We start from the raw sequence: 14,255 nt of genomic DNA, 5'->3' as shown, positions 1-14,255 counted from the left end.
CGCCCTCTACGCCGCCGTCAACCGTCCCACCGCGACGGAGCATGATTGCTGGAGAGCCACACCGCATATTTGGTTGTTCCAACACTGGATCTACCACGAGCAGTGGATTTCTTGATCTGGATTGGGTGCTGTTTACGGAGCAGATGGTGGTGCGTGGTGCCCGTCTGTATTTTTTTTTAACAATCTGTGGGACTTGATTATATCTTTAAATTTAAATTAAAAAGAACATCCCACTTAGGATCGGAAAAGCCCAAATCTTATTCCGATAAAAAAAATAGCCCATTATAATTTTATAAAACAAACAATTTTTTTCTAAAAATAAACTTTTGGTATATTCCAAGTGATAAAAGACATATTTTAGTCTTAAGATAACTATTGATAACTTTTTTACTATACATAATTAATTATAGGTTTAAATATAATTTGTTTATCAAATATGAATTTTTTTTTATAGTTCTTTAAATTTAAAGTTATTTTTTTAGTTTATAAAATTCACAAAATATTTTTTTTCCTCCGAGTGTGAACCAAATAAAATATTTATAATTTTTGACATTTTTTATGGTCATAATTTAATTTTCTATTTTAAAGTTCAGATTATTTGAAACTGTGAAAATCAAATCAATAAAAAATTAAAACAATTTTTAAAATAATTAATGAGTTTTTAATTTTTTTTAGTGACTTGATTATGATATTTTTTTAACTACCAGAAGTATAATTTAAAATATAAAATAGAAAATTAAATTTTGGTGATAAAAAATTATCACAAATTACAAATTTTGTATTCTATATTTGACTCATGCTGTACAAAAGAATTTAAAAAATATTTTATAAATTTCAAGAACTAAAAAAAATAACTTTAAATTTTAAGGATTAAAAAGAAGACTAAAAACATACTTAAATCTAATATTATATAAATGACAATGTACAAAACCTTTACATTGTGTTTTTACCTATTGGAAGCAGCACTCACCGGAATTATAAATTTTCATTTGTAAGGAGTAAAGTGGAAGAGGAGTGTTTAAATTTTGGGATGAAGTGTCAACTACAACCAACTACACATGAAGCCAGAGTTTCATAAGTTTTGTATGCACACTGCGCAAAAAAAGGATGCTTTCACCTTTACTTGCAAGCCTAAAAATCAATATAGAAATTTCATAAAGTGACTACAACCAGAGAACCTGAAAAAACAAACCTTTCATTTTTAATTACAATGGACCTGGTGTTACAATAAAAGCCAGGACACTTGAAAGATTCATGTGAATTTGGGTTTAGGCACGGGGCCACTATTTTGGTGCAAGGGACCAAGCTTTTGAATCCAATGAAGAAGCCCTTTCTTATGATCCCAACAAGGATTTGGCACCAGGCTCAGGGTTCCATCACTGGCAAGTGAAGATTCAAATTGCTCTAATATCTTAACAACCTGCCAGAACTCAGGCCTCTTGTCTGGTTGCAAGCTCCAACATTGCTCAATTAGAGCTCGCATTGCAGGAGGGCAGTTTGATGGAATAATCGGTCTTGAATTCTGAAGAAACACAATACCACATAACAAATTATAAGTACTTTATGTGTGATCTCTGTCATTTGAGTTTCAAAACAAGAGAGAAGAAAAAATATACAAAAGATGGCTGCCAACTACACTTTACTCTAGATTCAAGCAAATCAAAATACCAACAAGAAATTAAACTGTTTGCTGCAAAATCTTCTCCTCAATCATCTGCATATTTGTTGATCCTATGAAATAAATAAGCTCTATTCTTACTAATCTACTAGCTATTATGTTATATCACTCGCGGAGTTATTAGCATACAAAATGTTTTAATGTATGTATTAAATTTATACTTCAATTTGACTTTCTTTTGAATCAGCTGGACACACAAGTCATGCATTCATCAAATTTATACTACTCTACTCTTGCTTTCTAAGCATAGGAGTCTCTTAACCAAATGCTCTCGGCTATCAAAACACTTGGTTTTGCTATAAACCGTAGTGTACACGGGAATAAACTTGTGGGAATTTTATTCAGTGGCATTTGAGTTTAGTTTTCTCCGAAAGTATCATTGGCGGAGCATGTCTTGTCTAGCTTCAAGCAAAGTGAAAGACTAATTGTAAGAAGCTTAGTTTGCATTACTCTTCCATGATGGCCATTCAAAAAGGTCTGCAACAACCTCAAACTCTAAAAAACAACGAGAAACCATAGATGACAAAGTGGGCTTTGGAGTGGGTGAAGGGGATCTGAACCTTTAGCAAGCATTAGAGAAATGCAAAGGCAGTGTGCACAAAGAACAATTCATTAAAGGCCAGGATAATACAGGGCCTTTAAAAAGAGTTCTGCCAATGAATAATGAAGTGACAAATAAAGAGACATATTCGCATTACAGATCTACACGACTTAAATTACAACGGAACATACCTTATTTACTACTGCAAAAGCAGCCTGTATTGGATTCATATCCTCATATGGTATCGTTCCAGTCAACATCTCCCATAAGATAAGCCCAAAACTGTAGACATCAACCTTTTTCCCATAGGATTTCCTTTTGATCATCTCAGGTGCCATCCAACGGTAGGTGCCAGGGTCATCAGCCAATAAGTCACAAGATGCTTCCTCACATGCAATGCCAAAATCGGCAATTTTAAGGTGATTGTCTTCGTTGATAAGGATATTCTCTGGTTTAAGGTCTCGATGAATGACACCTTGAGAATGTATATATTCCATTCCACGAGCAATATCCAGAGCAAAAGCTATTAGCTTTTGTAGAGAAATAGTTTGGTGTTCCAATTTATGCAAATATGCCCTCAAGGATCCTTCCGCCAGATATTCTGTGATAATACAATAAACCGGTGGCTTTCTACATGCTGCTGAGAACTGTTGTCAGATCAAAACACACAAGGAACCATGTCCGAATTAGCATCCTCATAAATTATTCTTAATATCATATAAAATTGGACCAAAATAAATGGGAAAGGATGAATAAAGTAGAATGCATACTTTAAAAACTTAATATTTCAACATGATTTAAAGTTTTAAATCCAATCCAATAAGTAGAACAATACAACAGATACGCTAACCTTACTCAAAAGGCATAAAAGACAGCATCCAGACTTAGCATATATACTTTGCAATCAGCATATACACAAATAAGAGGCAAAATGCTATCACCTTTATAACATTTTGATGGTGAAGACGAGATAAAAGGGTGACTTCTCTAATGAACTGTTTCTCTAATCGAGAAGCCAAAGCTCCATTTCCATCATCCTCGGGTACCATAATGATTTTAACAGCAACAGCCTCATCCTTATATACACCATGGTAAAGTCGACTATGTGCACCATGAGCAAACTTTAGGCCAAAAAACAACTGAGACATGTCAACATTCCACTCTTCAGCTGTTTCCACAGCAGTAATCTTTCCTCCACCATTGTCCAAAAGCTTAGTCCATGCTGAATCCTTGCGGTTCTTTGACTTCACTTGCCTATTTGGACTACGCGAAGGTGACTTTGAACTTGATTCCTTAGTCTCCCGAGAATCCTTGTTCAACAACTTCCCCATAATCCTCTTTTCCCTCCGGGGATTCGGTGTGGAGAACCTCTTCTGTTCAAGTCTAGCTTCCCTGAAGGCCTCAGAAAGATAAGTCTCAGGCAATGGTGACAAAGATCTCTGCTTGAATGTCATAGGGTGTCTCTGAGCCTTTGAGGAAGGCCTTGATTTCTGCTCTGACTGAACACTGATAGGAATAGAGCCTAATCTAGCAGGATCCAAACGATGGCACACTGTGTGTGAAAAATTTGTCCTCCTAATCCAAGAATTACCATCTTCCCCCATCTTATTCTCAACTTTTCTTTTCTATAAAAACCTTATTATTATGATCATGCACTTACAAAACTGAAACTCCGTCACCTCTGCCAGTAAACAGGTCTCAAAACTAGATTGATTTCACGAGACCCTTCAACAACAATGAGCGGAGGAATCACAAAAAACCGATCTTTTCATATGGAAACAAAGAGGGTAGGATTGGTTCAATTAAAAGCTGCAGATAAAGGCAACACAAACACTGTTCAACAAGGAACTTGGCCCTCCATAAACTCAACAGCCAAACACCCTGCTAGTCAAAATCCCACCTTCTGTAAAAGCCTGGAAAATCCCACACAGATATCTCAATAAATTAATCCACCTAACAAAATAATAAAATGAACAAAAACAATAAAATATACACAAAAAATAAAGACTAATTTTTGTGTCGATGATGAAGAAACACCCATGATTACGTCCCTAATGGACACCGAGGAAAAAAGAAGACCAATTATTGTATTAAAAGAATCACAAACACATTAAACTATTAGCAGATAAGGGTAATCCAGATTTTAAAAAGAAAAAAAAATGATGCATGTAAAATACTAATAAAGCATGCATTACCTTATGGGTCACAAGGCTTTCACCAAGGTGGAGAGATCAAATCCCTATGCTAGAAAGGGTGTTTCTGTTTGCCAATACCTGTTTTTTTACATTTGCCAGGATAGGAAAATGCTGCACCTATTAGACATCTTTTTCCACTAAGAAAGAGAAAGACAGGTGGAGACTGCAGAGGATATCTTTCTTTTTTTAATTTTTACTTTCTTTCTTTTCAATTTTAGTACTGTAAATATTTAGTTCGGTCAATACAAGGATTCTATACCGTACGTTACCGGGAGGAACACAAATTACAGCCACACTTGTTATAATTAAAAAAAAAATTACATGTTTTTTAACACACTTTTCTTAATATAATACTTTCATTATTAAAAATTATTAATTTTGCATGAATTGATCACTTAGTGATAATCTTATTTTTTTATTTAATGACTTTTTAAAAAATATTTTAAAAATAAATTATCATTAATAAGAGAGTGTGATGTGTTAAAGAATTATATTTGTAACATTTTTGGGAGGAAATGGACCGCAGATTTCATTTCAAGAGGAGCTAAGATGTAACGGGTGTCGGTTATAGAATTTGGAAAGATGAGTCATCATCGTTAAGGTATGGTATGTTACGTATGTAGTTTTGGTTGTGGGTGGGGGATAATAGAAGATATGTCGTGTTTGTGTGTGTGTGTGTGTGTGTAGGGTAGGGGGTGGAATTGAAATGAAAATGAAATAGATGAGGTGTAATAGTAATAATAATGCATGTGCATAGGGACATTGTGATGGGGTTAGGTTGTAGTGCGGGGGTGGAATGTGGGGACCATAAGGAGAAAGTCAGAGAAAACGGAGAGCAACATAATTTTGTTTGTTTTGGTGTTGGTTTTGGAATGAATGAGATTAGAGAGAAAAAAAAAATAAAAATTGAAACCTGGTGAGTGGAGGAATCCAAGTGTCGCTATCTGAGGAATTGGTACGGTTGGGAGTCGTTACATGTAACGCTTTCTCATTTATTTATAACAACACTGGATGGAGTTATTGCTAAATTGATGTGCACTAAACTTTTATATTATTATTATTATTATTATAATGTTTAGGATTTAATTAATTAATATTTTTAGGATATTGGTTAAAAAATTAAGAAAAAAATATTTATTATAAAATCATATAGAAAAATAAAAAACATAAACAATGTAATTCTGTATATTCTGATGATAAAAATGTTTTTTCTTTTAATTTTTTAATTAATATATAAAAAATACTGATTAGAGTTTGTTTAAAGTTTAACCCATGAAAATGGGGGCAAAGGTTTGGTACGGTTCGCACGGATGCCTTAGAGTGCACATGCATCAGTCCTGTTGAGTTTGCTTTCAGAGCCAAACCAAAACCCAAACTAATAAAAACTAGTATTTGATTCTGTTTGATTTAAATTTAGTAGTAGAAAAAACTAATGACAATTTCAAATCATATTAATTGAGTGCAGAATAAGTTGATATGAATGGAATATTGACAATTTATATATTAAAAAAAGGTTGACAATTTATATGCTTTTGAAATTTTGATTCAAAAAATATAAAGAAATTTGTCATAAAAAGTTAATAACATTTACTATATTTAGAATGTTAATTATAAATATATCCGTCAAAAATAGAAAATCCTCTCTATATAAATTCAAATAATTATATAGAATAAGTATTTTTAAGAGATATTATTTAATGAGAATATTTTTTTTTAAAAAATTGTTTAATGAAAACATCTCTTATCTCTTTTCATTTTTTTCTTTTCATCTTAATTTTTAAATTAAATTTCAATATTTAAAAAATAGTTAAAATCAACCTTATATCACAATATCAACTGTCTATCATAAAATTAAAATATAATCTGTGTTAAAAAAGTTATATATATAATATTTAAGAGAATATGAAGTCAAAATTCAAAAATCAAATCAATAAAAATCATGTTTCATGAATTTTTATTGATTGGTTCGTTGGGTCATTAAGACGCCCTAGGGTAAAGCTTTCCCAAAATCCACTAATTTAGGAGCGTTCTTACCCTTCGAAGTTCCAACCCAAATGATGCCAAGAGGAGAAAAGCAGATCGGTGGTTTGGGCTAAGTGTGAAAATTACATATCTGAATACAATCTACATGGGATTCACTCAAGTTGTTTTAAAGACTATGTTTAAATTGATAGAAAAAAAATATACATATGATGAATTCAAATAAATTAAAATGAATTCAAATAAAAAAGAATAAAACATAATAAATTAAAATCCATATTCTATTATTTGAATACATTGTAATAGAATACAATTGCATTATTTGCATATATTGAACAGGTTAAAATAAGTAACAATTGTTTTATTTCAATATCGATATTATTTTTAAAAAATTATTATTAATCCTTACGATTTACTGTACTTATCTCTTCACATGATAAAATATCATACATTAAAGTAAGATGATTAAATTTAGATCATATGATCAAAAATATAAATGGTTAATATTTAATTTTATATGATTACTTAAAAAATCATATGTATTTTTTACATTAAATCTTATCCCTTTATATATAATTGTATTTCAAATTTAATTTTCTCACCTTATAAAATATTTTTTGTTGTAAGATATACTCTCACTTATCTCCAATAAATAACTAAAAATGCTTGTTTTCTAATTAATGGTTGGCATTATAGGTACAAAATTAGTTCTCGACATTAGCATCTCTTAAACTACAGATAGGTGTAGAAATAACTACAAGAGTTCCATAAATACAACTGTATAACCAAATTGAAGGAATCCAATGGATTAAGATTTATTTTCTCCTTTTCATATTGCATTGATTTGAAGGGGGAAACTAATGGAATGGAGTATATAGTACTGGTACATTATTTCGTGTTGAATCATCCCAGAAATTAAACAATTGCCAACAAAGGTGGTTGAATTAATGATACTTATGGACGAAAGCTAATGGGGGCAATTAATGATGCTTATCGGCGTATTTGATCCTACATTTGTTGGCACGTGGCTTGCTTATTTCTGGAAACTTTTAGAAGCTGTTGTGTTCGGTTGAGTAATAAAATTAGTGTTAAAAAAATAGAAATTGAGACATACAATATTTTAACGCATCAAAACTTCAACTGATAAGAAAAAAAATCACAGACACTCTCTTATAATAGGAGAGAATGCACGTATCTCTATAAAATGAGAGAACAATCAGAGCTCTCATATTTTTTCTTTTGGATGGGATACTCAAAGAGATGAAAGGAGTAGCTATTTATAGGAGTAAAACTCCCTATGCTTCTAACCATCACTTAACCAAATGAAGAAAATCTTTTCCTACTGATAAAAACAAATGAAGAAAAACTCACTTCTCCATTAAATGCACTGAAATTCTTTTAACTTCCAAAGCCGTGAAAGTGACAGAAACATTTTCAGTAGCTTTAATAGCGTCCTTTTTAGATTTTATATGATTTTATAGTTAAATGTGTGTAATAAAATTTGATCCAAATACACACTTAATTCTATTTTTACAAATTATACATGATTTTGTGCATTTGGGCCATGTACAAACATACTCTATATTACCCTCAAAAGAATTATGAAAGAGAAAATATATATAAAAAAAACTCAAATATATCTATTCAGATAATTAAAGCGTAAAAGCAAATATGGGTTTAAACTGAAAAATCAAATCCAAGCCACTAAATGGCCAAAGAAAGCCCCACGACAATTAAAGAGCAGAATCAACTGTAGAGAACTCAAGGAAAATGGGGAAACAAAAAAATTAAGCAAGAGGAAAGAAGACTTGCTTGCTTTAGAAAAACTTGAGCACTAACTATGTTGAAAAGAAAAAAAAAACTGTCAATGTTGTGAAGTTCAAAGTTGCTTTTGTTGTGTTTAGACGGGGCAAAAGCAATATACAAAATTAAAATTTTACTTAGTATAAACTTAACATTTTAGGGTGTGACTATTGGTTATAAGAAAAACATGTATCTTCGAACTCATTTCTTAATGCAATTTACAATTTCTGCAATTGTTTCCTTTCGATCAATTTACGTTTTATGTAATTCTCTTCTTATATATTTCTTCTGAAAACTCTATACTCCTTCCAAATTTCATTTTTTCTAACTCTTATGTTTTTTATTCTTTACTTTTTCTGCATCTTTCTTTTTATTTTGCACTTTACTTTCAATTTATGTTTCGAGTACATTATGATAATGGCTCTGCATAAGTACAATTTGTAACTAAAGTATAGAAAAAGTGTCGAAATCTCCCTTTTTTATTGTTTCTTTTTGTGTGAATAATTAAAATTTTGGAATCATCTAAATTTTTGTCTAATAGGTGTTTAAACTAGTGAATTTATACTGTTTTGGTGTTATATTTGTTGTAGAAACACAAAATAAAGCTTGAAAAAAAAGTTGAAGGTCTGGAGACTCTCGCTCAGCGAGCCAAATGCACTTAGTGCGACACAGTTGCTCAGCGGGCAACACTCGCCTAGTGTGAAGAAATCACATGGAAAGTCTGATATCACGTGAAGGCGCACTTAGCGCATGATCACTTACTCTGCACCTAGCGCGCAATCGCGCTTAGCACAAGATCGCAAAAAATAACAGAACAAAGCTGTGTTTTAAAGGAAAAAAAGGAAGAGGGAAATCATTATTCATGATTCACTTAGTCATTCACAAAATTTTGAAGATCCTAGAGAACAAGGCTAGGGTTCGCGCAGGAATAAGAAAAATCAATCATTAGGAGTCATTCCTTTCATCTATCTCCAATCTTCTTCACTCCCTAACACTTTTTTGCAATTGTAAAGCCTCTCATGACAATGAGAGACTAAATCACTCATTGTTGGGAGTTTAATAACCAAACACTCTTGATGTAATGATTCTTACTATATATTTTATGGTTATATCAGTTTCATTGTTTCTTTTTTGCACATAATTTTATGCTTATGGTTTGATCACCCATATTCATGCTATGTTTTAGGGTTAGGCATTGGGAAATATTTATCTCTTAAGAACTGAAAAATGACATTTAAATAATTCATATCTAAGGATAAAATGATGTTATTTAGTATGTTGAATGTATCTCTGTTAATAATGCAATTTAACTAGTTTATCTCTTAAGGGATTAGATAAATTAGACTCTTTCATGTGAGAGATCATAACTAGAGTATATGAGTAGATGTAGGTGATAATTGGAATAATATTAAATAGAAAAAAATCATTAACATTATATCAAAAGTAATTTTGGTAGGCTAAACCCCAACAAATCCATATTCTGAATCAACCATCGCCTCATTACCCCGAGTGCTTATTTTTCTTCCCTTGCACATGTTAGACAATTAGTTTAATTTTATATCAATTTATTTTTAATGTTCTATCTCACAAATATTTAAATCAATTCATTAATATTTGAAAATTGGATAGACACAACTTTGAGTACAAACAAAGTTCATGTGAACTCGACATTCAGACTTCTGTTTTATTTTATTACTTTGGATAATTTGGTACATTTACCAATAAATTAACACATTGCATTTATGTCATTTAAGTTATTGTTTGTATTTCAGTTGAATCTACATATAGGCAACATTTTACTTTGATGTCATTTTATCTTTAATTATATGCATTTTAATTTGATTTATTTTCAAAACACTTTATTTTATAAGTCTTTTGATCTAATTTCATTATAATTATTCTTCTTTTAATTATATTCACTTGTTCCAAAAAGAATCTATATTATCATAAAACAATATGATGTGAACTATTGTTTATTTATTGTAATGTTATTCTTTTAACATTTTGTGTTTTTTTAAATTATTGTTGGATATTTTTGATAAATCACCCTTTGAAGAAAAAGAAAAAGAAAAAGACAGAATACAAATTAGATGGGGTTCACTCAACTGATTCAAGTGCATGAATCCTGCCATCTCAAATAGTCCTTTGCAATGTTCACTTGTATCGATCAATAGCAATCTTTACTAGTATTTTAGAAAGCAAGGAGTTAATATTCATGGGTGAGAGTGAGATGCGGTTAGTCCGGAATTAATGTTTGTTTTTGTACTAGCAAAATAAAACAATTATTTTAAGACAAAAAGGCGGAATATTATTCCAACGAATCATGCAAAGTTTGTACGTGAGTGATTGTAAAAGAGTAGTCTAGACGGGGAAACTCAACAATCCAGATTCTCGATCTCTTTATAAGTAAAAGCTAATTTTGCTATAAATTGCGGGCCACAATATTTCCCACGTACCCTTATGATACTCTATTTTATTATTTTTATATCATTTCTTTATATACACCAATTGGAAAAAGGTCATTTTGAGTTTGTATACTCTATGTTTTCATCAAATAGTTTGACATTTTACATGTTAAAATTGGAAATTTTGATGCAAGATTCTTCTTAGGTTTAAAAGTGATGTATGAACTTCTTAAAGGCAGCTTTGAACTTCACATTCATTTCCATAATTTATTTTTTACGTACATGTGTATAGGACATTTGCGAATCACTCATTTAATATTCACCTTGGGGGGGAATTAGTTACCAAATTAAACAAAAAAGGGGGTTCTCTCTCTTACAGTTACACAACCTCAACAGCATTGCAATGCATATTGGGAAGCTTCTCTAGCAGATCAACAGTTAACATGGATGCCTTTGGCCTTGGCTTAGCCATTGGCAATATCCTCTCAGAATATCCCACTGAAAGTGAGGCTGTGGAAGTGTTCCTTTCACATGGACCTAACCATTTAGCTTGCATGTACCTATGCTTCCTCCATGGCCCCATGTGCATTTTCTTTTCCTTCATGCACCTTTTGGCTCCCATACACAATATCTTTATTAGGTTGCTCAACCTCTCCACCTTCCCCACAAACACCTCTGGAAGCCTCCTAACAAGTCGGTTGTAGTCTTCACTTCCCCTTGCCATCTCAAACTCTCCTCTGAAATTCAGCTCCACAATCACCCTTACCTTCCCCTTCTTTGTGCTGTCAATCACATCCAAAAAATTGTGCTCCCCTGCACATAGTTTTCATAGTAAGATCAATAAACTTATAATACTATTAGGTTTTAAATTTAAATAACAAGTTGACCTAAGTCCTAACCTATAGTTTCCCAACTTTTAATTTTTCTCACTTTTTTAAGTACACTTACCACCCAATATGTAATTTGGTTAGAAAAGTTAAAAACATGTTGTAGTTGTTTTATAATAGAAAGTTTGGATGAGTCGGGCATCAAAAACTCCTCAGAACCTTAGAAACACTTATTATATCTCTTAGTATATATGTCATTAAACATTTCATTCGTTTACATTTTTTAATCAATATGACAGAGACAATGCTTATCCACTAGTTGGAATCTTTTGAATACTATCCTTTAGCTAAAGTGCCGACTAATACTTTCTTCTTTTACTCACAATAATTTTTCTTATATAAAAAATGTGTTTTTTAAGGTATGAGTTAAGAAATTAAAATTAAAAAAAATTATTTAAGTGTGTAAAACTATGTTATTCATGATTTTGTTTTGTTTTGTGTTCTCCTTAATTTATATAATAAAAATTTTATTTTTTTTATTCCTTAATTAATACATAAAAGACACTAATTAATAAATTTTATATTTGGTTATAATTTGAGGGTTACTTTTCATAGGTTATATAGATTAAAAGGGGATAATGTAGTTTAGTATACGAATCTTATCTTAAGACCCACCAGAAGATCTCTTCGGATTCATAGAACAGGAAACAAATTTTAAGTGGTATGGAATCACTGTGAATATGTACCTGATGGAATATCGGGTGAGCTTCTCCATTTAGTTTTGCAAATAGCACTATTATAACCCGCTTTCTGGAGCCGCCAAGAAACTTCTCTCATCAAACAGTTTCGACAACTGGCGACAGCCATCTGTCTGCCACAACCGCACACAGTTTCCGCGCTTTGAATTTCCTGAAGCGCTTCTTTGGTGGCATGCCTTATCCGTGACTCCAAAGAACTCGTTCTGCATATACTGGTCTGCACTAAATTAAACCCAACTTAATTGGTTAAAACAAACATACCCCATAATTTATATCTTTCTTTTTCGAATTAAAAAAAAACTTGAAACACATTTTGATCCACCATCTCATTTCTTTGTTTCAATTTGATATCTTAAGTTTTAAAAAAACTCCTTTTTTTTATAAGCATACAAAGCTTCACTTTAATCTTTAAAAACATTTCTGTTAGACAATTTTTTTTGTCTATTTATCAACTTGATGGCACGAGATAAATTATAAGAGATGGTAGTATCACATAAGTCAAAATTAACATCTTTAATAAAGAAAAAATAGTATAAAAAACAATTTAACCTAACGAGGAGATTTTAAAACATCAAAATAAAATACTTTTTTAAAGTAAAATTAAAAAAAAATGAGAAACTAAACATTTGTTTTAACAATGTTGAAGAAAAGCTAAAGCTTTTGAGACAAGGGAAAAATTACATGAAACAAATTAACAGGCCAGGTGCATGCAAGTTTCTTAGCTGTAGAGTAGGTACCTAGCAAATTAATTCAATCGAGGAAGGTACGTAATTAATATTGGATGAATTGTTACCTGCAAAAGCTGGTGTTGGTTGTCCCAAAAGGTTCTATTCTCCTCGACGGTATCTCTGTGATCCTCGTCTTCATCGAACCGATCCATTTCATCACTGCTAGCACTTTGAGCTAACAACGTTTCTCCAATATCGTCAAGAAAGTCGAACTCAACATCGGCAACAACGCACGTGACGTCACGGTGGTGACTGGCCAAAAACCTCGTGACTCTTCTGCCGGCGGCCACAGAGGTTCCACCCATGAATATGATTAACGTAGTAGTTGGTTTGTCTGACTCACATACATTTGGATCATGCTTGTCACTGGGTTTTATACCAGAACTGGAGTTGTGTGGGGCCCACATGGTCTCTGCCCGCCGATGTGGTCGCTCTCAATTGAATGATTCAGATCTGACCAGTCATGCAGTTCGGCTCATACAGCAAGGATCCACGTCAGTTCACTCCAATAATTCCAATTTACAACCTACCCTTTATCTATCCCAATCATCATCTCGATATACTCCAATATCCATCTTCCAATCTTTTATGTCATTGGGCATGCATTATTTCTTCACAAACAATGTAGAATAGCATTATTTTAAGGTAGAATTGTAAATTTTGTTTTTTAATTTATTTTTAGTTTTGAATTTGGTTATTTAGTAATTTAATTCATAGATTTCTATTTTATAAAATTGTGTAATGTTGGTCTCAGATCATGATTGATTAGACGTTAACAATTAATAAGTTATGTTTATCATATTCTTATGGGATGATAAGAGTTACGTGTCATGTTTTCATTGAATGTCAACTTCATAAAAATAAAATGAATTGTTGTTTGTTTTACAAATCAAAACATCACACGTAATAATGATTATCCAATAAAAACGTGACACATGATCATCAACACAACTTATTAAGTGTCAATGTCCAATTGTGACATGAGAAACTAGCATTACACGATCTTACAAAATAGAGGACGAAATTGGTGAATTAAATTATTAGGAGACCGAATTTAAAACGAGAGATAAACTGAAGACCAAAAATACAATTTTATCTTATTTTAAAGGGTAAAGATTCAAATATTCTTTCGGATATTAATTATAAGGAAAAAATGTTTCATACTTATAAAAAATTAGTTAATTTTATTAAATTAATCTAATTTTAATTCTTTAATCAACACTTTAAGAATATTAATTAATAAAATCATAACTTTATATCTTTAATCAATGTCGTAAGAATATTTTATTCTTTAATAAAATCATCATTAATGGATGCAACGTTGCACAATCAGGAACGTG

At 31.5% G+C, this 14,255-nt stretch overlaps 2 protein-coding genes across 2 annotated transcripts; both read right to left on the bottom strand.

Annotated features, from left to right (window-relative positions):
* Window positions 1-966: 966 nt before the first annotated feature.
* Window positions 967-4,633, bottom strand: LOC114388073 (serine/threonine/tyrosine-protein kinase HT1-like). The gene is made up of 4 exons (XM_028348406.1): window positions 4,415-4,633; window positions 3,161-4,132; window positions 2,411-2,866; window positions 967-1,522 (listed from the first exon to the last, which is right to left on the bottom strand). Exons 2-4 carry the CDS (start codon window positions 3,821-3,823, stop codon window positions 1,253-1,255), a joined length of 1,389 nt encoding a protein of 462 aa, XP_028204207.1. The 5' UTR covers window positions 3,824-4,132; window positions 4,415-4,633; the 3' UTR covers window positions 967-1,252.
* A 6,190-nt stretch (window positions 4,634-10,823) lies between these two features.
* LOC114386599 lies at window positions 10,824-13,337 on the bottom strand. The gene is made up of 3 exons (XM_028346622.1): window positions 12,981-13,337; window positions 12,176-12,404; window positions 10,824-11,415 (listed from the first exon to the last, which is right to left on the bottom strand). Exons 1-3 carry the CDS (start codon window positions 13,320-13,322, stop codon window positions 10,982-10,984), a joined length of 1,005 nt encoding a protein of 334 aa, XP_028202423.1. The 5' UTR covers window positions 13,323-13,337; the 3' UTR covers window positions 10,824-10,981.
* Window positions 13,338-14,255: the final 918 nt, after the last annotated feature.

This window comes from Glycine soja, chromosome 15 (genome assembly GCF_004193775.1).
Source record: "Glycine soja cultivar W05 chromosome 15, ASM419377v2, whole genome shotgun sequence".
Taxonomy (NCBI): Eukaryota; Viridiplantae; Streptophyta; class Magnoliopsida; order Fabales; family Fabaceae; genus Glycine; species Glycine soja.
The sequence above is the reverse complement of the archived record's forward strand: the minus strand, read 5'-3'. Positions and strand labels throughout refer to the sequence as shown.